The 23,559-nt window shown below is 45.0% G+C and overlaps 1 protein-coding gene across 2 annotated transcripts in view; it reads right to left on the bottom strand.

The window, feature by feature from the left end:
* MTMR7 (myotubularin related protein 7) overlaps positions 1 to 23,559 on the bottom strand; it is a 372,736-nt gene that overhangs the window by 154,539 nt on the left and 194,638 nt on the right. For both annotated transcript variants that reach the window (XM_069200518.1, XM_069200527.1), the window contains exon 12: positions 4,350 to 4,484. In XM_069200518.1, the coding sequence (XP_069056619.1) occupies positions 4,350 to 4,484 (135 nt within the window). The remainder of the gene's footprint in view (positions 1 to 4,349; positions 4,485 to 23,559) is intronic.

Below are 23,559 nucleotides of genomic sequence, written 5' to 3'. Positions count from 1 at the left end.
TACAATATCCTTAAAAATGGTCTGCCCACCGAAATACAAAGTGGTTTGGGCAGTGTAGTGGGGCTACACACCGAAACCCTGTTGGGAGATACAAGCTCACATGTTACATTTTCACAAATAGAAATAAGAAAATGACAGGGAAAGACAGGTGCAAGCAAAGAGGGATCCCACTATGCTGCCCAATCACAAATTTAAAAAGACCACCCTCGAGGGGGTTGCATTGGCTGCAAGCATGCAAATGGTACGAGTTCTGAACAAAGCTCCACGTCAAAATCAATCAATCACCTGTGAGGGTCTCAAACCAGAGGGTTTCAACCCAGCTATAACAAAAGAAACTAGGGAGGTTGGCAGCAGCCAGACCTTATAGAATGTTACTATTGCCACAGAATGGGCCACATTGCTGACAGGTACCGGCTAGAGGGATCACAAGCAGAAGTCAATGAGCTGGGGCCAGTCCCTGCAAAATTTCCATCCACGAAAGCAAGCCAAGGGAATCCCAATTGCACTTTACATTCAGCCGCAGAGAAGTCAGTCCACCACTGCATCACCACAATAGGGGTCACGCAGTTGGACAAACACATGGCAACAGCAACCACAGAAAGGGAACCCAGCCCAACAAGGAGCAGGGCTACAACCATGGCAGGGAAGGATAACTGTTTGGGGAAGCAATGTCTTCACACAATCGCAGAACTCAAATGTACAGTAAGTTAAAAACCTTAATGTGAAGCATCCATTTTACGCACTCAAAATTCACTGTACCCAAAACTCAAAAGAAGGACCAACGAGACAACATTATAGATTCAAACTTTTACTTGCATTCAGGAAACTCAGGGCTGCTGTATGTGTTCTGTTGATCAGGTATCCTCACCAGAGTCTGCCATTCAGGGTACCTGCGGAGCTTAGGCCCTTCTCTCCTGCTGGTAGGGGGGGGGGGGGAGGAGGGGGCAGAGTGGCAATCCGACCAGTGCTTAAAAAGCAGACACCTAGGACTCCACACCTACAAGTCAAATGGGACGGATTCCAAATACCAAGTTGGACGGTCCCCATTCTTGGGCACCCAGAGTGGAACCGAAACCTCTTTATAGAGTGTAGACCCAACAGCAATAGTGCCCCCGGAAAACTAGCAGCCTCCAGACAAATGGAGGCCCCATTTTAGTTCCAAAACAAACCTATCCTTCAGTGTTGGGAGCCAGGTCTCCCGCATGTTTGGGATAATGAAGGCCCCATAACCTCCAACAGTACACGAACGAAATCCAACAGACTGCGAAGCACTGCATGGCGCCGAGTCAGTATAGGAGGTTTCACCAGAACAACCAGCCGTCCCAGACTATTATCATCATTTTGGCAAAATTCAATAAGTACTTGGCCTTGTTCTGGACTCTCCATGCAACATTTATGCCTCTCCCTTTCCAGCAAAGTTCTCCAAGTAACAGCCGGGAACCACAGGTCCAAATAAGAGATGGTCCGAGTGAGATGCCGGGGAAAGGGGTCCGAAAAGATCCATCACAGCTGTGAGCAGAGTAGAACGCAGAAATATGCTCACCTCATGTCAGGCCTAGAAATCAGCCAACAAGCACCATCTGGAAGGAGCAAAGTCTCAATCTTGGACACTGTAAAATCAGAGGCAGATGGGGGCTGTAAAATTACCCACATGCTCATCAGATCACCCTGAAAAAAATGCTTTACCGTCATACATTTAGTCAGGCACGGACGGGGAGGGCTAACAACCCGTAAAATTAATACGTTCATGAACAATAACCAGTTTTTCCCGAATTAGGTACTCCGAGTGAGGCTATCTTCCGGTGCCTTACTAAAATTATGAAAAACGCAGGAATTCATAAGAAATAACTGGCAACGACATGCAGGGATGCAATTTTTTCTAAAATACAAACCAAACCTAGCTCTTATCAAACAGGTCTGCAATCAAGCCTCCAAGTGCACCTCTTTTACAGCACGCCATCACCTTTTCAGCGACCACATAATCTCAACAGGACCAAGCTACTGCGACCAACATTGTGAATTTTTTCCCAAACTGTACCACATCAACAATCCCAAATCAAGAACTTTTTTGGGTTTGTCAAAACCACGAAAACTCCACCCACCAGAGGGCTACAGGCATCTCCCCTGGATTTGATCCCAGGATGTTCAAAAAGATATGTATTTTTGTACAAGTGTGCATTCTCTGTTTACTATGGGTACTGCTCCATCCATACATTGGTACGGAACAGTCAGTCTAATGAAGTCTGTTCAGAAAATGTCACTACTCTTACGTAGGGGCCTCTCCCATGTTTACACCAAACACAACGCTAGCATTCCACACACACTACACTGTGCCCTCCAACACAACATGTGGTATTAGCACATGACCGCCAATGGCTCCAAGACATCAGCCAGTTCATTTTAAGTTTGTTCGCTGATACCGCACCCAGTAGGCGTAGACAGACTTTACTTGTCCAAAGTGGTAGCCCCTGTTAAAATGCAAAATACCTTCTCCACTTTTACCTATGTAGGATTAGGACAAAGATACAGGCTAACAGAGTAGAACCCCATAGGGTAGTAGTAAATCTGACCCACTATGAGACCAATCCTACAGCACTGTACTTTCTCGTTGAGCCTAGCGATGTTCAAAGCTAAGCTAGATAGGATGGGCAGGAAAGGCACCATTAGGGAAGATACTGTTGGGCTCCAAGACTTTCCCGAAAAGGGATGCTTGGAGGTAGAAAAATCACCAAGTCAGTGCACAAACATGCCTGCTCCCGCTTCCACCTGTGGTCCCAGGGTGGCCCTTAGCGTCTTTGTTAACAACAAGTGGACCACAGACATGGAGTTTCAGGGTAGGGCCATCCACCTCGATGATAAGATGGGGAATGAGTCTCGTAAGGAAGGACTGAATAGCAGCATAAATACCCCATGTCAGGAAATGTGGCATATTGAAATAGACAGGTATATGTGAATAGAAGAGAAGGGGCAACCCCTTACTGTACGGAAACTCACACTGTACTCCTCATGTTTCAGATGCAAAGGAACAATTCTGCTGGGTCCAATTAAAACTGTGGCACAATCCTGCAAATTCTGGACATCCTCAAGGAGGAAGCAGATTTCTCTTTGATATGGCGCTTTTTGTGTTTTTGCAGAAGACCTTTTAGGAGACTGTTCCCTGTCTTGGGACTTACCTGAAGGGCAAGGGAAACTCTTCAGTATGTCTCTGTGTGCCTTGGTCAAAAAAAGCTTCACCTACCTTTGCTTGACAGCCTCCAAGTGCTTCAATACACAGGATACCCAGGGCAAAAGGCTGTGTTCGTGGCCAAGACACCACATGAAACATCATGTAGCTCAGAATAGTCTTCTTTCAACATCTGCCACAGTGTTTGAACCCTGAAATACATGCTTTGTACACAGCTTATGGCAATTTCATTTAGAGGACAGTTACACAGTGCAGAGACGTGCTAGAATGGCATTGCAACTGTATAAGAGTACCACAATGTTAGCAATCTTAAGAAGCTTACCTTATTTGCATGGACCATTCCTCTGGAACACCCGTTGCATTTTATGGTTGCAGAAAAATCTGCATACTTGATTGAACCTGTATATGTGTAATCAACACTTCGAGATGTGAAGACACGTCACTTCTTCATGTGAAATCTCAAATTTTTATGACATGCATAACAATTGTGCTGATTTCAGTGTGGGAATCTCAGGGAGCTGAAGTGTCTGATTCTGGACAATATCTCCTGGGACTAATGAGTCCTTTTCTGGTGTTTTTTGCTCCTAAGTTTGGTAACAAAACCTCAGGCATGTTTCAAGCAGAAAATGTCAGCAGGAGGGAGGGAGGGACCAGAGATTGGGTTGCACGTAAGTTGGATATCTGGGCATGAAAGAACATAATCGGGGTAGGCTAGACTATTTTTTGCATGTTTCCCTCATGTGCTGCAGGGCTCTTGTGGGGTCCCGGGCTGCGTCCTTTTTTGCAGCCACTTCCCATGAGGCAGATTTCACTGGGTGCACACTGCACCCTGCCAAACCGAACACTGTGACTACATAGTGCGCTGCTCCAATAAAATGTGAAATATCAAAAGAATCCAAATGAGCGAATTGAAGGAGTATGTTGGGATTCAATCTATATTTAGGAAGGTATCCCTAGCATTGACAGATAAAGTGTTAATTTCACTCATATACATTTAAACCTCCTTGTGCTACTCTGTGCAGCTTAATTATAGACATGTAGAAGCCAATAATCAGGAAACTAAAAAAATTGTAAACACTAAAGACTTTCAATAAAATAGAAACCATAGATCCAATGATGGTGGGGAGAAAACAGAATTAAGGTTACCACCATGCAACAAACATACTTGAAATTGCATGGAGCAGTGTTCGGGCGCAGGGTGCCTTGGGTCTGACTGTGATCTGGTCTGTAGAGAGGATTCATATAGTCCATACGGCTTTTCCAAAGGTGATCCCATAGTGAGAAGGTTTTTTCTTTAATTCTGGAATAAAGAAAAATCAGAAAATTAAAGATGAACATCATTGTCTGGGCAAAGTGACATGTTATTTACTAAATGGCTGATTTGTCTTTTTTTAATTCTGCCTGGCAAACTGCTTTTTATTAACCCCATAGATGCGTGTGTCGGCCAATGGCCGACAGATGCACACCCTCCCTGGTGTGAGCCATGATCAATGGCCTACGACAGGGAGGGGTTTTAAAGATGCACCAGAGGAGTTTTTTATTCCCCCCCACCCACCGGGTGATACAGAAGAACTTCCGCATATCCAGTCGCACCCCTTCCGCCCACCTGTGACATCAGTGCACCGCGAAGCACAGTGACATCACAGTTTCCTCACCAGAGCAGATGAGGCGAGTGTCCTCTTCCTTCTCCGGTGGGGAAAAAAGGCCAAAACAGCCCCCCAGATGCCAGGAAGGCATCAATGGAAAGGGGAGAGTCCCTTTTCCATTGCTGTCTTCGTGGCACTGTTTCCTGGCCATGGATCGCAGCCACAGGCACCAGGGATCTTGTTGGATGGGAGGGTCGGCCCAGTGTATTTGGGCAGGCCCCCCTCCCCGTGGGGGCATTATTTAAAAATATCCCAGGGGATATATAAAAAATACAAAAAACATTGAAAATGTTGGGGTCGGCCTTCCTGACACAGGATTACCCCTTATGGGGGCATAATTCTTTTTTTTATACATGTGTGGTTTGCCTTCGAGTCGCAATCGGCCCCAGGGAAAGCACACATGTATAAAAAAAAAGTGATGCAGTGAGAGAAGCTCTCTCTATCTCTCTCTCTATATATATATGTGATGTAGTGAGAGAAGCTCTCTCTAACTCTCTCTCTCTCTCTCTCTATATATATATATATATATATATAGAGAGAGAGAGAGCTTCTCTCACTGCATCACTTTTGTTTTTATACATGTGTGCTTTCCCTGGGGCCGATTGCGATATATATATATATATAGAGAGAGAGAGAGAGAGAGAGAAAGAGAGAGAGATAAAGAGAGAGACAGTGAAATCTCTATATATGGACACATATATATATATGGAAAATGTCACTTACCCAGTGTACATCTGTTCGTGGCATTAGTCGCTGCAGATTCACATGCTGTGCACATCCCGCCATCTGGTGTTGGGCTCGGAGTGTTACAAGTTGTTTTTCTTCGAAGAAGTCTTTTCGAGTCACGAGACCGAGGGACTCCTCCCATTTCGACTCCATTGCGCATGGGCGTCGACTCCATCTTAGATTGTTTGCCCCGCAGAGGGTGAGGTAGGAGTTGTGTATGCTAGTAATAGTGCCCATGCAATGGAGTGAATGCGTATGTACATAATGAAGTTTCAAGTAATATATTTACAAATGTACAAATGTTTAAGATCTACTTCTAAACGGCTACAGGCTCCCGGGGAGGCGGGTGGGCGCATGTGAATCTGCAGCGACTAATGCCACGAACAGATGTACACTGGGTAAGTGACATTTTCCGTTCGATGGAATGTGTAGCTGCAGATACACATGCTGTGCATAGACTAGTAAGCAGTTATCTCCCCAAAAGCAGTGGTTCAGCCTGTAGGAGTTGAAGTAATTTGAAATAATGTTCTTAGTACAGCTTGACCTACTGTTGCTTGTTGTGTAGTTAACACATCTACACAGTAGTGCTTGGTAAATGTATGAGGCGTAGACCATGTTGCTGCCTTACATATTTCGTTCATTGGAATATTTCCTAGAAAGGCCATGGTAGCACCCTTCTTTCTGGTTGAGTGTGCCTTTGGTGTAATAGGCAGTTCTCTTTTAGCTTTAAGATAGCAAGTTTGAATGCACATAACTATCCATCTAGCAATGCCTTGTTTTGAAATTGGATTTCCTGTATGAGGTTTTTGAAAGGCGATAAATAGTTGTTTTGTCTTTCGAATTAGTTTTGTTCTGTCAATGTAGTACATTAGTGCTCTTTTGATGTCTAATGTATGTAGTGCTCTTTCAGCTACAGAATCTGGCTGTGGGAAGAACACTGGTAATTCTACCGTTTGATTCAAGTGGAACGGTGAGATTACTTTTGGTAAAAATTTAGGATTGGTCCGTAGAACAACTTTATTTTTGTGTATTTGAATAAATGGTTCTTGAATGGTAAATGCTTGAATTTCACTCACTCTTCTTAGAGATGTGATGGCAATTAAAAATGCAACTTTCCACGTTAAGTATTGCATTTCACAAGAGTGCATGGGCTCAAAAGGTGGACCCATGAGTCGTGTTAAGACAATGTTGAGGTTCCATGAAGGAACTGGTGGTGTTCTTGGTGGTATAATTCTCTTTAGGCCTTCCATAAACGCTTTTATGACTGGTATCCTAAACAATGAAGTTGAGTGCGTAATTTGCAGGTAAGCTGAAATTGCCGTAAGATGTATTTTAATGGAAGAGAAAGCTAGTTTAGATTTTTGCAAATGTATTAAGTATCCTACTATCTCTTTTGCAGATGCGTGTAAAGATTGAATTTGATTATTATGGCAGTAATAAACAAACCTTTTCCACTTATTTGCATAGCAGTGTCTAGTGGTAGGTTTTCTAGCTTGTTTTATGACCTCCATACATTCCTGTGTGAGGTCTAAGTGCCCGAATTCTAGGATTTCAGGAGCCAAATTGCTAGATTCAGCGATGCTGGATTTGGATGTCTGATCTGTTGTTTGTGTTGTGTTAACAGATCTGGTCTGTTTGGCAGTTTGACATGAGGTACTACTGAAAGGTCTAGTAGTGTTGTGTACCAAGGTTGCCTTGCCCATGTTGGTGCTATTAGTATGAGTTTGAGTTTGTTTTGACTCAACTTGTTTACTAGATATGGAAGAAGTGGGAGAGGGGGAAAAGCGTAGGCAAATATCCCTGACCAGTTCATCCATAGTGCATTGCCCTGAGACTGATGTTGTGGGTACCTGGATGTGAAGTTTTGGCATTTTGAGTTTTCTTTTGTTGCAAATAGATCTATTTGTGGCGTTCCCCACATTCTGAAGTAAGTGTTCAGTATTTGGGGGTGAATTTCCCATTCGTGGATCTGTTGGTGATCCCGAGAGAGATTGTCTGCTAACTTATTCTGAATCCCTGGAATAAATTGTGCTATTAGGCGAATGTGGTTGTGAATCGCCCAATGCCATATTTTTTGTGTTAGGAGACACAACTGTGTCAAGTGTGTTCCTCCCTGTTTGTTTAGGTAATACATTGTTGTCATGTTGTCTGTTTTGACAAGAGTGTATTTGTGGGTTATTATGGGTTGAAATGCTTTCAGCGCTAGAAACACAGCTAACAGTTCTAAGTGGTTTATATGAAACTGTCTTTGCTGAATGTCCCATTGTCTTTGGATGCTGTGCTGATTGAGGTGTGCTCCCCACCCTGTCATGGATGCATCTGTCGTTATTACGTATTGTGGCACTGGGTCTTGAAAAGGCCGCCCTTGGTTTAAATTTATACTGTTCCACCATTGAAGCGAGATGTATGTTTGGTGGTCTATCAACACCAGATCTATAAGTTGACCCTGTGCCTGTGACCACTGTGATGCTAGGCACTGTTGTAAGGGCCACATGTGCAACCTTGCGTTTGGGACAATGGCTATGCATGAGGACATCATGCCTAGGAGTTTCATTACTAATTTGACCTGTATCTTTTGGTTTGGATACATGGCTTGTATTACATTGTGGAATGTTTGGACTCTTTGTGGACTTGGAGTGGCAATTCCTTTTACTGTGTTGATTGTTGCTCCTAGGTATTGCTGTGTTTGACACGGCAGAAGGTGTGACTTTGAGTAATTGATTGAGAAACCTAGTTTGTGTAGGGTTTCTATGACATAATTTGTGTGTTGTGAACACTGTATTTGCGTGTTGGTTTTGATTAACCAATCGTCTAGGTACGGGAACACATGTATTTGCTGCCTTCTGATATGTGCAGCTACTACTGCTAGACATTTTGTAAAAACTCTTGGCGCAGTCGTTATTCTGAATGGCAATACTTTGAATTGGTAATGTATCCCTTGGAATACAAACCTTAGGTACTTTCTGTGTGAAGGATGTATTGGTATATGGAAATATGCATCCTTTAGATCCAGTGTTGCCATGTAGTCTTGTTGTTTGAGCAGTGGGATTACTTCTTGTAATGTAACCATGTGAAAGTGGTCTGATTTGATGTATGTATTTAATATTCTGAGATCTAGTATAGGTCTTAGAGTTTTGTCTTTTTTGGGGATCAGAAAGTACAGTGAGTAAACTCCTGTGTTTAGTTCTTGTTTTGGTACTAATTCTATTGCCTCTTTTTGGAGCAATGCTTGAACTTCTAATCCTAGAAGATTTATATGTTGTTTTGACATACTGTGTGTTTTCGGTGGGACTGTTGGAGGGAATTCGAGAAATTCTATGCAATAACCATGCTGGATAATTGCTAGTACCCAAGTATCTGTTGTTATCTCTTCCCAATGTTTGTAAAATTGGCTTAGTCTTCCCCCCACAGGTGTTATGTGATGGGGATGTGTGACTTGCAAGTCACTGCTTATTTTGAGGACTTTTGGGGCTTTGGAATTTTCCTCTATTTTTTTGGAATTGTCCCCCTCTACATTGCCCCCGAAAACTTCCCCGCTGATATTGGCTTTGGTAAGTGGGCCTTGTTTGTGATGTTGTGGTTTCTGTAGGTTGTCCTCGAAACCCTCCCCTAAAAGGTGTTTTGCGAAATGTGCCTCTGCTCTGCGGGGAGTAGAGTGCGCCCATGGCTTTTGCTGTATCAGTGTCTTTCTTGAGTTTATCAATAGCAGTGTCGACTTCCGGCCCAAACAACTGCTGTTCATTAAATGGCATATTTAGCACGGCTTGTTGAATTTCCGGCTTGAAACCTGATGTGCGCAGCCATGTGTGACTTCTTATTGTTATTGCAGTATTTACTGTCCTTGCAGCCGTATCTGCTGCATCCATTGAAGACCGTATCTGATTATTAGAGATACTTTGTCCTTCTTCCACCACTTGTTGTGCTCTTTTTTGGAACTCCTTGGGTAAGTGTTCTATCAAATGTTGCATCTCATCCCAGTGAGCTCTATCATATCTTGCCAAAAGTGCTTGTGAATTGGCAATGCGCCATTGGTTTGCTGCTTGTGCTGCAACCCTTTTGCCCGCAGCATCAAATTTGCGACTCTCTTTGTCTGGAGGTGGTGCGTCCCCCGAGGTATGAGAGTTCGCTCTCTTACGAGCTGCCCCGACAACTACTGAGTCTGGTGTTAACTGGGTTGTAATATAAACAGGATCTGTTGGCGGTGGCTTGTACTTTTTCTCCACCCTTGGAGTTATGGCTCGGCCTTTAACAGGATCCTGAAAGATTTGTTTTGAATGTTTTAGCATTCCTGGGAGCATAGGTAGTCTTTGGTATTGGCTATGAGTGGAGGATAGCGTGTTAAACAAAAAGTCATCCTCAATTGGTTCGGAATGCAAGGTGACGTTATGGAAAGCAGCTGCCCTTGCGATCACCTGTGTGTAAGATGTACTGTCCTCAGGAGGGGACGGCCTGGCAGGGTACGAGTCTGGGCTGTTGTCCGATACTGGAGCATCGTAAAGGTCCCATGCATCGGGATCATCTTGACTCATGGCAGTATGAGTCGGGGAGTGCATCAGTGGAGGAGTTGTTACTGGTGATGTGTGCACTGATGGTGGTGGAGACGGTGGTGGAGTTGTTTTCTTTGTCACCTTTGCCTGTGGCTCCTTGTCCTTTTTTTGAAAGGCAAGTTTTCTTTTTATTTTAATTGGGGGAAGAGTGGTTATCTTCCCTGTGTCTTGATGAATGTGGAGCCTCCTTTGAGTATAGTCTGGCTCTACAGCTTGAAGTTCCTCTCCAAATCTATGTTTTTGCATTTGGGAGGACAATCCTTTTTCCTCTGTATAGGAACCTGTTTTCGGCTCCGAGGCTGGATGTTTCGGAACCGAAACTTTTTCGGACGTCTTTTTAGGCTCCGAAGAAACCTTTGTAATTTTCGGCGTGGTGGTTTCTCGGTGCCGAATTTGTTCGGTGCCGCTGTCACGGTGCCGAAATTTCTCTGAGCCGATGTCTCGGATCCGAGATTGCTGTGTGGCGGTATCTCGACAGGAGTCGGATGACTTCGACACCAGCGTGCCCTTTTTCGGTGCCTTGGCTCGGTCACCTATTTTTTGGGTTAAGCCATGGCCTGTTGGCGGTGGCGTCCCCTGGGCTTTTGTTGACTTCTCGTGAGTCTTATGTTTCGACGTCTTACTCACGGTTTTCGGAATTTTTTCGGCCTCGAGCTCTTCCGAGTCCGACTCGTGGATAGAGAAAGCTTCCTCTTCCTCCTCGAAAAGCTCTTGTCCTGTCGGCGTCGACGCCATCTGCAGTCTTCTGGCTCTTCGGTCTCTTAACGTCTTTCTGGACCGAAACGCTCGACAGGTCTCACAAGTATCTTCCTTGTGCTCTGGGGACAAGCACAAGTTACAGACCAGATGCTGATCCGTATACGGATACTTGTTATGGCATTTTGGACAGAAGCGGAATGGGGTCCGTTCCATCAGCCTTGAAGTCACACGTGGCTGGGCCGACCAGGCCCCGACGGGGGATCGAAAAAACCCCGAAGGGCCACCGGAGCTCTTCAAAATTCGGTGTCGATCTGTTGTAACTAACCCGATACCGAACGCAAACAATACCGACGTTTTTTTCCGAGATTCTAGCTAACTTTCCGACCCGAAACACGGAGCGAAAAGGAACACGTCCGAACCCGATGGCGGAAAAAAACCAATCTAAGATGGAGTCGACGCCCATGCGCAATGGAGTCGAAATGGGAGGAGTCCCTCGGTCTCGTGACTCGAAAAGACTTCTTCGAAGAAAAACAACTTGTAACACTCCGAGCCCAACACCAGATGGCGGGATGTGCACAGCATGTGTATCTGCAGCTACACATGCCATCGAACACATATATATATATATATATATATATATATATATATATATATATATATATATATCAAACAAGACCCTTTCAGGGTTAGAGAGACACATAAATTATGAAAAACACAAGAGAGAACTCTGGGTAGTTCCCAGTAAGGAGCACTCTATAACACCAGCGACACTCTAGATTTGCTCACCTCAAATGTCTGTTTATCTAGCAAAGTTTTTGAACACAGGATCAGCACAGTGCTATCCACGTCGAGCTAGATAAGAGACAACGTTTTATATATATATATATATATATATATATATATATATATATATATATTTTTTTTTTTTTTGTTTGCAAACAAGCAAAACAATTGGTCTGAAAAGCGGCGCGCTCTGACTGCCGGTGCCAGCATAGGGTTGAGACCAGGACCCTTGAAAAATAAGCAAAAAAGAATTGCTGCACTCCCAGAGTAAAGATTAGCAAATTCCATTTATTCACAGAGCAGCACTTCAAACACCACTACATCTATATCACTTTTTTACATGTGTTGTTTTCAGGAAGCCACCATCGGTCCCCAGGGAAACCATGCATATAAAGAAAAGGCATATATACATATATATGTACACACATTTATTTTTTAGCAATAGATTCTCTCTAGAAAGATAGAGATCTGACTTTTGTCTAGTGGCGGTTTTGACACCATAAAGTAGCGCAGATGGTTTATAGGCCTGCTGCAAAGAATAGATATGTATTTAGCTTAGCGTATTAGTGAAGCCAGGTGTTACCTGCAGTTTTAAACAAATTAAATATGTGTGCGAGGGGGGCTATGGAGTGATGAGGGGCACTTTTGCTGGGTGGTAGTGAAGGAATTCGAGGAGGAGATCTTAGGAGGGGGAGCACCAAAAATGATTGTCGCACTGGGTGCCACCAGCGCTAAAGGCTGTGATGATGGGTATGTGGTAAAATGAAGTAGTTGTGTGTCTTTTTTGTTTTTTTCAGTGTCTTAAGAGAAACTGCTGATTCAGAGAAGAAGCAAAGGTAAGGTGACCTGACATTTACTGTTGCACACATCACACACACACACGCATACACTTGTTACCATCCTTGTGGGGACTACGTGTGGATACTTGCCTTGTGGGGACTAACCTTTCCTAATGTTTTTAAAATATAAAAATAACCGAAAAATATTAAGAAAAAAATCATGATAAAGGATCCTGCTTCACGCAATTTTGTGACCCTATCTGCCATCTACATAGGCTAGTGCTTTAGAGGAACAGTTTAGCCAGTAGCAGAGATGGCGTCTTGTTGGATGGCTGCTGTTGGGTAATGGCAGGCAGCTCTGAGGTAGGATCGAGACTGAGACAGCTGATACTGAATCAGCATCTGAAAGAGAGGACACAATGGAGCAGAATCTGGGAGTGATTTTTCAGTCGGCGGAGCCCCTACCAGTGATTCTGTGGGAGATGATGAGGACAGTCGTGCTGTCCCTTTGCAAGCACATTCTGTGCAGGGGGACAGCAGCAGATTAGCCCTACCCAGAGGGTAGGTGTCTGCCGCGGCAAGCACAGAGAGAGTGCTCTTTTGGCAGCCCCCCAAAGCAGTTCAGCCCCAAATTCCACCTTTTACTGGTGACACTGGATGTAAAGTCGATATGGTCAACCTTTTGCCAGTGGACTACGTCCATCTCTTTTCATATGTTGACTTCCTCCAGTAAATTGTGCAGCAAACAAATTTCTGAGGGAGCATGGAGGCACTCAAGGGCCCCGTTCTAGGGCATGCCAGTGGACTCCCACTTCGCTGGAGGAGTTTGGGCCTTATGCTTAAAATGGGCTTAGTGCAGAAACCCATCTTGCAGTCCTACTGAACGAGTCACACAGTTTGGGCAACCCTCATCTTTGCAACGTAAATGAGCAGAGATAGTTTTTTGCTATTGCAGCGCATGCTGCGTTTCAATGACAATTCTGCTGCATTGCCCCGGGACCATCCAGACCATAACAGTTTCTTCAGGTGCACTCAGCAAAACTAGCCATATTAGAGTTTGAATCAAAGGTAATTGGCTTTGACTTCAACATGCGCAAGCTGACAGAATGCGTCAAGACACTGGAAGGGAGACTCGGCGATGCAGAAAGCTGCTTGCGCCATAAGAACGTATGTGCTGTAGGCCTGCCAGAGGAGTAAGAGGTCCAGGATGCTGTGGCCTATGTGTAGCGCTAGTTGCAACAGTTGTTACACAAGATTCTCTATCCCAGTACTTCTCTGTGGAATGTGCCCATCGAGTACCGACCCGCCGCCAGACCATTTCTATTTCGATTGCTACACAATAGGGATAGTGATACGGTGATATGTGAGAATCGGAAATTACAGGACCGCAACGTTGATAAGGCAACCGTAATGTTTTCCCAGATTACACAATGCTGGTGCAGAATCAAAGGAGTTAATTTCTTGCTGCTAAGTGACGGCTCCGTGAACTAGATATCAGTTATGCGTTCCTGTTCACAGCCTGACTTCGATACACCTGCAGATGCAAGGGACTGGCTGGATGCGGAGGGTCAAGCCGCATTGGTGGGATCTGGCCGTCAGTCACTGCAAAACCTGAAAAGCCTGGTCTGAAACGTCATGGCAGTGCACTAGGACCACGTTGTCCATCGCGGCTGACAGCCATCCAGACTTGGAACAAGTCATAAAGGAAAGGCGTAGGGCATTACGAAGTGCTGCAGCTCCACACAACAGTAAACAGGGCTCGGGCCCAGAAGATGTCGGACAAATCGGGCAGCGACGCTGGCTCATCGAGTAAGTGGCCCTCTACTGCAGAATTACTCCACCAACATCAGATGTTATTATCTAATGTCTTTGTCCTTCACTTGTTATGCTTTAATGGTTTAACCTTCTTGCCTTACAGGGCCTACTGTAATATTTGTTTACACGCAAATGCTCACTGTGCTGCGCATGTCTGCTGTATATCTCACACTGCATTGCTGTCATGACATGACTGGATCCCAGACTAATCCTGCTTCACCCGACGGTCTATTTCTCCCCCATCAGTCTCATTACTGATTATCGCTTAATAGTATTGTTTGCCTGGATGTTTGGGTGGATGCTCTTTGCCTCTCTGCTCTTTTGTTATTCACACTGTTTTGTTATTATGTTGAATGTTTGTATCTTTAACACGTGCCCGCCTATAGAAATGCAACTCACTAGTGTTTATCCTGCCATTATGCGTGCGCTACTATGCTCTTACCCATACATACGTGAGACTGGGAAACTGGAAGCAAAACCGCCGCAATTATAGCCCACTTTAATATACTGATGTGGAATGTGAGCGGCATGCACACGCCCTCATGCCCCTACTTGGTTTACTCCTATCTGAAACTATATTCCGCACATATTGCACTGATACAGGAAACAAATCTTATCATATATAAAGCATTAGATTACAGAAAAGTTGGCATGGCCAGGTATTCACTACAAACTATTCTACCTATGCTAGAGGCGCCTTAGTATGGATATGATCTGGGACCCCATTTGTAGTCACTGACAATGTGTGTGATCCTGAGGGTCGATATGTCATGTTAGAGGGTAGATTAGATGGACGCCCAATACTCACTCCTAGGATCTATTCACGCACCAGACTTAGATCAAATTGCCTTTTTTCATGTGTTGTCCGCAACCCTGTGTAGGTGGGCCTGTATAACGTAGCTAATTGGAGGCAATTTTAGTAGTGTTTTAAACCCTGCACTAGAACGTTCTTTTCCTCTGCATACTTGGTCACCAATGATCAAATGCTAACAGACTGGCTCCGGCGTTGGTCACTGGTTGATATTTGTTGCTCCCGCAACCCTGACACAAGAATGTAATCTTTCTATTCTGTCTCCCATAAGCTACACATATGCATAGATAGATTAGTGGGTACACCAGCATTACTCCCCTGCATTACAAAAGTAGGATACATGGGACGCACAATTTCGAACCACAACCCTAGAGTACTCCAAATACAATGGGTGGCTGAGCTACCACCCATACCCACCTGGAGGTTACAACCTACCTTACTGCAAGATCCTCAGTTTAGAACTTCCCTTGGTTCTGCTATTACTGCCTACTTTGATTGTAGTGCGGGCAAGCTTCCACTAAATTGGAAAACATGAAACAACAACTCACCAGGGACTTCACCAAGATAGAACTCGAGCTGATGGGATTGGAGAAGGGGGTGGCCGGGGATCCAGCTGCCATTGGAGAACTAGCGAAGATGCGCCATGATCACATTGCATTGCTGGAAAGACTGCAGTGCCTCAATTTCACTGCACATTCGACCCTCACTCATTCTATGGCAGACAGAGTGGGCCGCCTTCTGGCATGGCTTATTAGACAGGACAATTCTGAGGCAAGCCCAATGCTTTACACACAACATGCCATTCATGCCGAGCTTACGAGACACTACACGGGGATATACCAATCCTGTACAGAAGACAACATGAGAAATCGTGATGCCTTTTTTAATGATTTGGCTCTGCCTCGTATCGCCTTGGAACAGAGACTAGATTTAGAAAAGCCCATTACCCTGGCGGAAATTACTGCAGCTATCAAATCACTGGCCACAGGTAAAACACTGGGACCTGTTGGATTGCCAGTGGAACTCTATAATACATACACTACACAATTAGCAATTAGCTCCGAATTGTTGAGATTATATGAGAAGGCGGATGCGCTGGGCCGCTCAATAGGAGGCCACAGTGATTTATTTGCCTAAACCTAACAAAAACCCAGAACTCATTGGCACTGCCTAATACAGATCATAAAATATTAGCAAAAGTAGCAGCAGAATGGTTAGCACCTCTGGTTCCGCCATTGGTCCGCCCAGATTAGAATGGGCTTGTGCCTGCGTGCAATACCACACTCAATCCGTTGTTTCTTCAGGGTCATGGATTATGCTGGCTACACACCCGGGTGCTGGATGTTTAGGTTCAGATTTACAAAGGGCCCTTGACTCCCTGAAGTAGAGGTGTCTTTTTGATGTATTATCATGCTTTGGCATAGGTCACCGCTTTATCAGTTTAGCCAAATTATTATACGCTAACCCTCGCATCAGGGTGAAGATAGGGCCCCTCGTGCCAGTCTCCATTGCCACACAGAGGAACCAGACAGGGATGCTCACTGTCACCTTTATTACTTGCCATAGCCATGGAGCCGGTGGCGCTGGTGCTGCGTCATGGCAGAAGGACATCGGGTATTCCATTGGGGGATGGGACACATGCAATCTCGCTATGTACTGATGATATTTTAATCTACAAAGACCTGCCCGAAGTCTGTGCCACGATAACTTCATTACCCACTTTGCTACCATCTCTGGTTTACATGTAACATGGTCTAAATCGTGCTTGTTTCCCTTTCTCCTGGGAACTCTGGACCCTTGCCTGGTACTCGTTGGTGGACACTTGGAATGGCAACAAAATACATTTAGATATCTAGGTGTACGGCAATATCATTCCATATCTGATGTCTTTTAAGGCAATGTCACCAGAGCCGTTACTTCTTTACAATCCCAGGTGACATTCTGGCGCACGCTGCCCCTGTCCGTCGCAGGGACAGCAGCTTTACTGAAAATGGTAGCATTGCCTTGTCTTTTATATTTTGTAACCAATCTTGCTGTTTACATACTGACTTCATTCTTTCGCATATATAACAGTCAGGTTAGGGAGTTCATGTGGGGTAGATCGCAAAGCTGTACTCGCCTATGGAGAGGGCGGGGCAGGCTGCCCCATATTTTGAGCAATAGTATCTCACAGCCCAGATCCAGTGGATTATTTGGTAGTTGGTGGTTGGTGGGGATACGGACATACGGGTTTGACGGACACAGCCACGTCCTCGCCAGCCTTAAGCCTGCCCGCCATACTTCACTTATTTCACCCTTGCACATGCGTGCTCGTACCAAATGTGTTACTGATGAAAGTGGCACACCACTGTTACAGCAGATGGGTCTGCCTCAGCAGCCATATGATACCTTACGCCCCAGCGTTGGCTCTACTGGGCACTCCAATAACAGGAGTGCCCATGTAGCTGGCTGAACTGGTGGTATGGCATTCAGCTGGCATACACAGGATGGATGAGCTATATAGGGATTGTACATTGGCGACATATGAGATGCTTATGAAGAAGGATGGCCTTCCCCAGGTCAGTTTTTGTTGCATAACTCAATACTTGTGACGTTGGTGAACCACTGGGGAGCCCTGGCAATTGAGCCTCTGATCCACCTTACGGTACAATACTTGCATGTTATGGGTAGGGGTGGGCATCTCGTACACTAGTTCACCGAATAGTGACGCATCCACACTGCACCAGAACTTCTGACCCTGCAGCAGCATTGTGAGGCAGACTTAGTGCACCCTGGCACAGACCAAGAAAGGGTGGCTTGTCCTTGAGGGCCTGAGACACGTACCATGCAATGGCCTGCTTCAAACTTATACAGATGTATACTACATAGAGCCTATCTTACGCCTCCCAACTTTAATAGGATTTACAACAGACTAGATGTGCACAGATAGATGCTACTCTACTACACGTTATAGGAGTGCCCTGACCTGCAGACATACTGGATAGGCATCACATTGCATTTAATGGCAGCTACTGAACACCTGAATTTACATAAATGGGAAACCTTTCTCCTGGGTTTATACTGTATGCACAAAAGATATAGGTTAACATCCAGATTTTTGGATTTGGGCTTTATTGTTGCCAAACTACTTATCACTCGTAGATGGAAATCACCCACACCACCACAAATGAAAGCCTGGGAGCACTCAACGATTAATTGGGCGCAAGCTGAAAGCATAGCACTATATCAAGAGGGCACACTAGGCTTGAGAAAGCACCCTATTGCTGCAGTGAGATACCACCTTAGCAGACCTGCAAAATTGTAGCACACAAGAGGTAGACCGTGGCGAAGGTTCGTTACCAGAACCTGTAGGCATGCTGTTAGAGGATTAACACATTTCTCACAGCTGATATGAATCCACAGGAGGTACTTTCTATGTGAAGTGTGCCAGGTTGCAACTAGTGTAGTCACTCACAATCACAGGTAGGTACAGGATTTGATAAAGGGGAGAGCAGCCAGAGCAAACAATTTACAGTTAAGAGTCGGCTGATTTGATGTTTCATGTAGGTGAGGGGTGGGTGGGATGGGTTTTTGTTGAACGATGTCAAAGAAAAAAAAAAATTATTTGCTGACCTATTTCCAACTGAGACGTGCTCCCACCTGCATGCTACCGAACGGGATGCTCTAGGAATGTCTGACTAAGACAACTAACATGTATATATGCCGACAAGTTACACAATTTGCCAATGGTTGTTGCACACGCAGCTGTAATGACGTGAATGAGGTTGAGTGCACCATATGTTACATGCAGATACATGTCCCAATATGCATGCCATGTACAGACAGTTCTTTTTTAATGTATTGTCATAACGGTTATATAAAAAGAAAAAGCTAAGGAACAGATTCAAACAATCAAGGGCTTTGAAACAATCTCCAGCTATATGCAGAGAGCACTGTGCACAGGATGTAGCATACCAGATACACAGAATCCACTGCACTATGCCTTTAGCCATATGGATGGGAAGTCTCCACAAGGAACAGTCTTGGGTCATGCCCTGCACCCTTTCTCAAAGATACCAAATCTGAGCAGGCGGTCCTGGGCAGAGGCCATGTCTGACATCCAGGCCTTGTGCTCATTCCCTGGGCCACTGAAACCAATGGAGATGACCTTCAGCCATCGTCAATGGTCACTGCATGAGTGTGTACGAAGTGTGCACTTCATACACAGGCACCCACTCTCTGTGTTCCAAACTCACTAGGGCTATGTGCAGCAAACACTGGCTATAGGGCATCTAAGTCATATGCAGCAGGCACTTGACCATTTTTATGGATATTGCTTGTGTCTTCATCCCTGGCACTAGACACGGCTCATGGTATACGGCCACATTCAGCATCGAGTTCATATGACACCAAACTTACTGTGCTCGATCCTCCAGCTTCCAACTCTTGACAAAGCCTCTGGTCATGGTTTGCAGCAATTTGGGTCAGCAGGCACCTGATGCAGGTATGGAGGTCAGAGGAAACTTAGGGCCTCATTATGACTTTGGAGGTCCGACTAACGGACCGCCAAAGCCGTGCGGGTGAGGCTGCCGTCATTTAAGCGGCCTCACCACGTGTCGTATTATGATGTTTCCACTGGCTGACTGGTGGAAACATCATCTTACAATGTTTCTGCTGGTTAGCCCAGCAGAAACGGTGCAATGGTACTGGCCTCAATACCCTTAAGGGAGCGGAGGCCGATGCCATCTCACATCAGCACTATCAGAATGTGCACTGTCTGCATAGCAGACAATGCGCATACCGAGGGTGCTGGCAGGGGAACCCCTGCACTGCCCATGCCGGCATCGATCCCACACTCAGGGAGCTGCTGAAAATGCAGCTCCCTGTGTGCTGGAGCAATACTTTCATCTCTTTCCCGACCTGCATGTCTGCCGACAGGGAATGAGATGAAAACTCAGCAAGCTGGAGCATTTTGACAGCTCCTACTTGTTGGAAGCGGAGTTAGTGTTTGCTTTTACTTGGCGGGAGCTGCTACAGCTCTCGCCAAGCAACAGCAACAGCTATCTCTCGAGGGTGGGCACCTCTGGAAATAGTAGAAGCCGGCCCTGGGGGAGTGGTAGTACCCAGACCATTAGTGGCTCCAGAAGGTGGGCCGTGCAGTCCCCTCCTTTCTTTTACACAGGTCGGCCCACTTTACATCACAGACCTTAAACAGAAGCAATGAATCATACATGTGTAAATCAGTGTACATGTAATGTTACTTAAGACAAAGAGGACTGCAAGGTGTGAGAGTACAAGACAAACAAAATTGTACCCAGTAGATTTTAAGAGTGCTTGGTTTGGAGAAGAACAAACTCAGGACTTAAAATGTGACATCATGGTTGGGGATGGGTATACTTATAAAAAAATATTTCTACCCAAATTAATTATTTTTAGTAACATTAGGATAATGAAGGACTGGGGAAATATATAACTTCTAACTTTTACCTTGCAGTTTGCATGCAACTCTTTGATCATAGTTCATAGCTGACTGTGCTATATTACGATTTTAATTTATGAAGTATAATTAACAAAAGCCGAAACACACTGAGCTATTTACATAAAATACTATTCTGTGATATGCATGGTAGACAACTTTTCATCAGGCACCACGTCCTGCTGCACTGCTTTATGGTGAGTTAAAAAGTACCAACAGACAAAACACTCTCGCTTTCCAGCAAGTACATTAATCAATTACGTTATGTTGACATCTTTATTGTAGACTTGAAATTGCTGGACACACAAGGAACTCTGCAGCAGGTTCATTTAAAACCATAAAATATTTCATAACACAGTGCCACCATAGCTCAGCTCCCAGTGCGTTTGCACTGTTCTTGAACTGGCCCTCACTGATCTTATCACAATGAACTCTGTTTGAGAACTATTTTATAAAATTAGTTTAATGTGCCATTTCAAATGAGAATGCATGATCTATTTGTATAAGGTTATAACTCGAAACTTGTGATACGCTAAAATGTTTTAGCAAAAATGGATCTTGAAACTGCATCTTGTATTCGCCACTAAGTACACACTTCAACAAATTGCCTGCTGACTGCCTTATTTCTTATCTGCATTACATTATATATATATATATATATATACACACACACACACACACACACAAATTCACTGAAAAAAAACAAAGCTTATAGGGACGTTATAGTTTGATTGATATTTAATACATACTACAACTCGCACCCCCGCCATGCACAGTTTTTTAGGAATAATTTTACAGCAAATTTTACAGTGATATCAAAGCTGTTATAAAAGATGTAAAGAGTGCTGTAATATCTGGGGTAATTATCAGTGCACGGTGAGGGCACGAGTTATAGTTACTTGAAATAACTTTAGTTGTAACAGCTGAATTTCTATGGTTTTGCACGTTTAAAATGTGAGCCTAACTATAACTCCCCTGTACCCTTTGGTTCTTAAAGTGAATTTCTATGTTTTAAAGAAAATTCTACTTCCTAACTATAACGCTCTTGTAACCTTTGTTATTTTCAGTTAATTTCTATGGGCTTTTTTAACATAAAGTAATCTTGATTGCTTCACGGTAATCCAATTACTGCCGCTTGGCTGCGCAGGGGTGCAGGGCTGTGGAGGTTGGCGGCAGAGGCTTGCCTTTGGCTGTGTGCGGTGGGGGCTGGCCACAGGGCATGGCTTGTGGCAAGGCCTTGTGGCCAACCCCCTATAACCACCCAACCCCACATCACACAAAGGCCTTCAGCAATGCACAGCGGGGATGCAAACACCTCCATCAAGGATTAAAGATAACTTTCCACTGTGAAAATGCAGAGACCATGCTTTGCCTTGACCATGCACACAAAATTAGGCTGATTAGTACTAAACTGAAGTGGAGCTTCAACACGAGCACCTGTGTTGTTTGTATCTGTAAATGTTTCCCACTGAAGTGCCCTGCAGCCTATCCCCTATAGCCAGCCAACACCCATGCCATGCATGACCTTCGGCCATGCACAGCGAATGCTGGCCAATAGGCCTGGCCTGTGGCCAGGCCCTGCAGCCTACCACCTATAACCACCCAACCCCATGGCACTCATGCAGTGCTTTTTTGTTTGGTGGAGATGTAATCATACTCCTGTGCATCAAGAACATGTCTCCAAAATCAGTGGGAAACAAGCTCAGGGGTTCCTTTTAGTAAGCTGTCCATCATTCTAGAAAGATGTTGCATACCACTAATCTATATGGGATGGGACCAAAAGGGCGGGACTGATAGGCCATATTATATACTTGTGGTTTTTAGAAGGGAGAACATGATCTCTGGTCTCAGCAGCAGCTGACAAGAAAGAACCACTTGTCACAGACACCACATGACCTACTGCGCTAGAAGAAAGCAAGGATCCAATCACTTCCATCAAGGTTTACAGATAACTTTTCAAGGTGGAAATGCAGATAAAAAAAGTTGCTTTCCGTTACCATGTGCAACAAATTAGGATGATTAGCACTGTCCGCAAGTGGAGCTTCAACTTGGGCACCTGCTTTGTTTATATATGCAAGTGCTTCCCGTTGAGGTTTAAATTCTATGAAATGAGCACTATGCCAGAATGAAACCTGCCCTGCGTATTTATCCAAGAAGAGGCCACCTTTTTCTGCAGTATGTCTATCCATCTGGAGTACTTTTACTGGCCAATTGTTAAGTGCTACCTCGTCAGGTATATGTATAGTGCATCTCCTACACAACAGCTGGTTAAAGGATGCCAGGGTAATGTGTCCAGTAACAACGTGTGTGTGTGTGTGTGTAACTTTGCCATTGTGATTGTTCCTTGAGTGTCTTCATCAGATAACTTTACAAGGTGGAACCGCTTAGAAAACACACTTGAATGATTTGTACTTTTCAGAAGCAAGTGCTCTGTTTTTTTATGTAAGGGGGCACGGGGGGAACCTCAAGGCCTTCTCAGTCCCTGCCGGCTCCAGCCTCTTGCGAGAGCTGGCATTGCCCCTTCACACAGGGAGCTGCTACAAATAGAAGCTCCCTGCATGCGAGAGCAATGTTTTCATCTCTTTCCCTGCCTGCACGTTAGCGGCCAGGGAAAGAGATGGAAACTCCCCTTTCAGGAAGCAGGAACATTTTTAAAGCATTCCCTTGCTGAAAGAGGAGTGTTTGCTTCTGCTTGGTGGGAGCCGTCACCTCCTGCCAAGCAAAAGCAAATAGCTACCTCCCGACGGTGGACACCTCAAGAGGTAGCAGGAGACAGCCATGGGAGTGGCAGTCCCAGGGCCATGTTTTGTTCCAGGAGGGGGCCCATATGGCCCCTCTCCTTCTTTCCATTTGGCCCTGGCAAGGTGGTGGCCGCTGGGGCTGGGGGTCTGTGCGGCCCCCTTGGTAGTTTTAACAATTGTAGCTCTACGGAGGTGGTGGTCCCCAGGACTGGAGAGGGCCTTGCTGCCCCCCCCCCCTTACTTTCGAAAATTGTAGCCAAGGGGAGGTTAGGGTCACCTGGGTGTGAGAGGCCGTGCCGCCCCACTTATTTATCAGATAAAGCCTGTGGAAGTGGTGGTCCCTGGGGTGTTCCCAGTACCCCTATAATCATTT

The sequence above is a fragment of the Pleurodeles waltl genome, chromosome 1_2, assembly GCF_031143425.1.
Source record: "Pleurodeles waltl isolate 20211129_DDA chromosome 1_2, aPleWal1.hap1.20221129, whole genome shotgun sequence".
Taxonomy (NCBI): domain Eukaryota; kingdom Metazoa; phylum Chordata; class Amphibia; order Caudata; family Salamandridae; genus Pleurodeles; species Pleurodeles waltl.
This window is presented reverse-complemented; position numbering and strand designations above follow the sequence as displayed.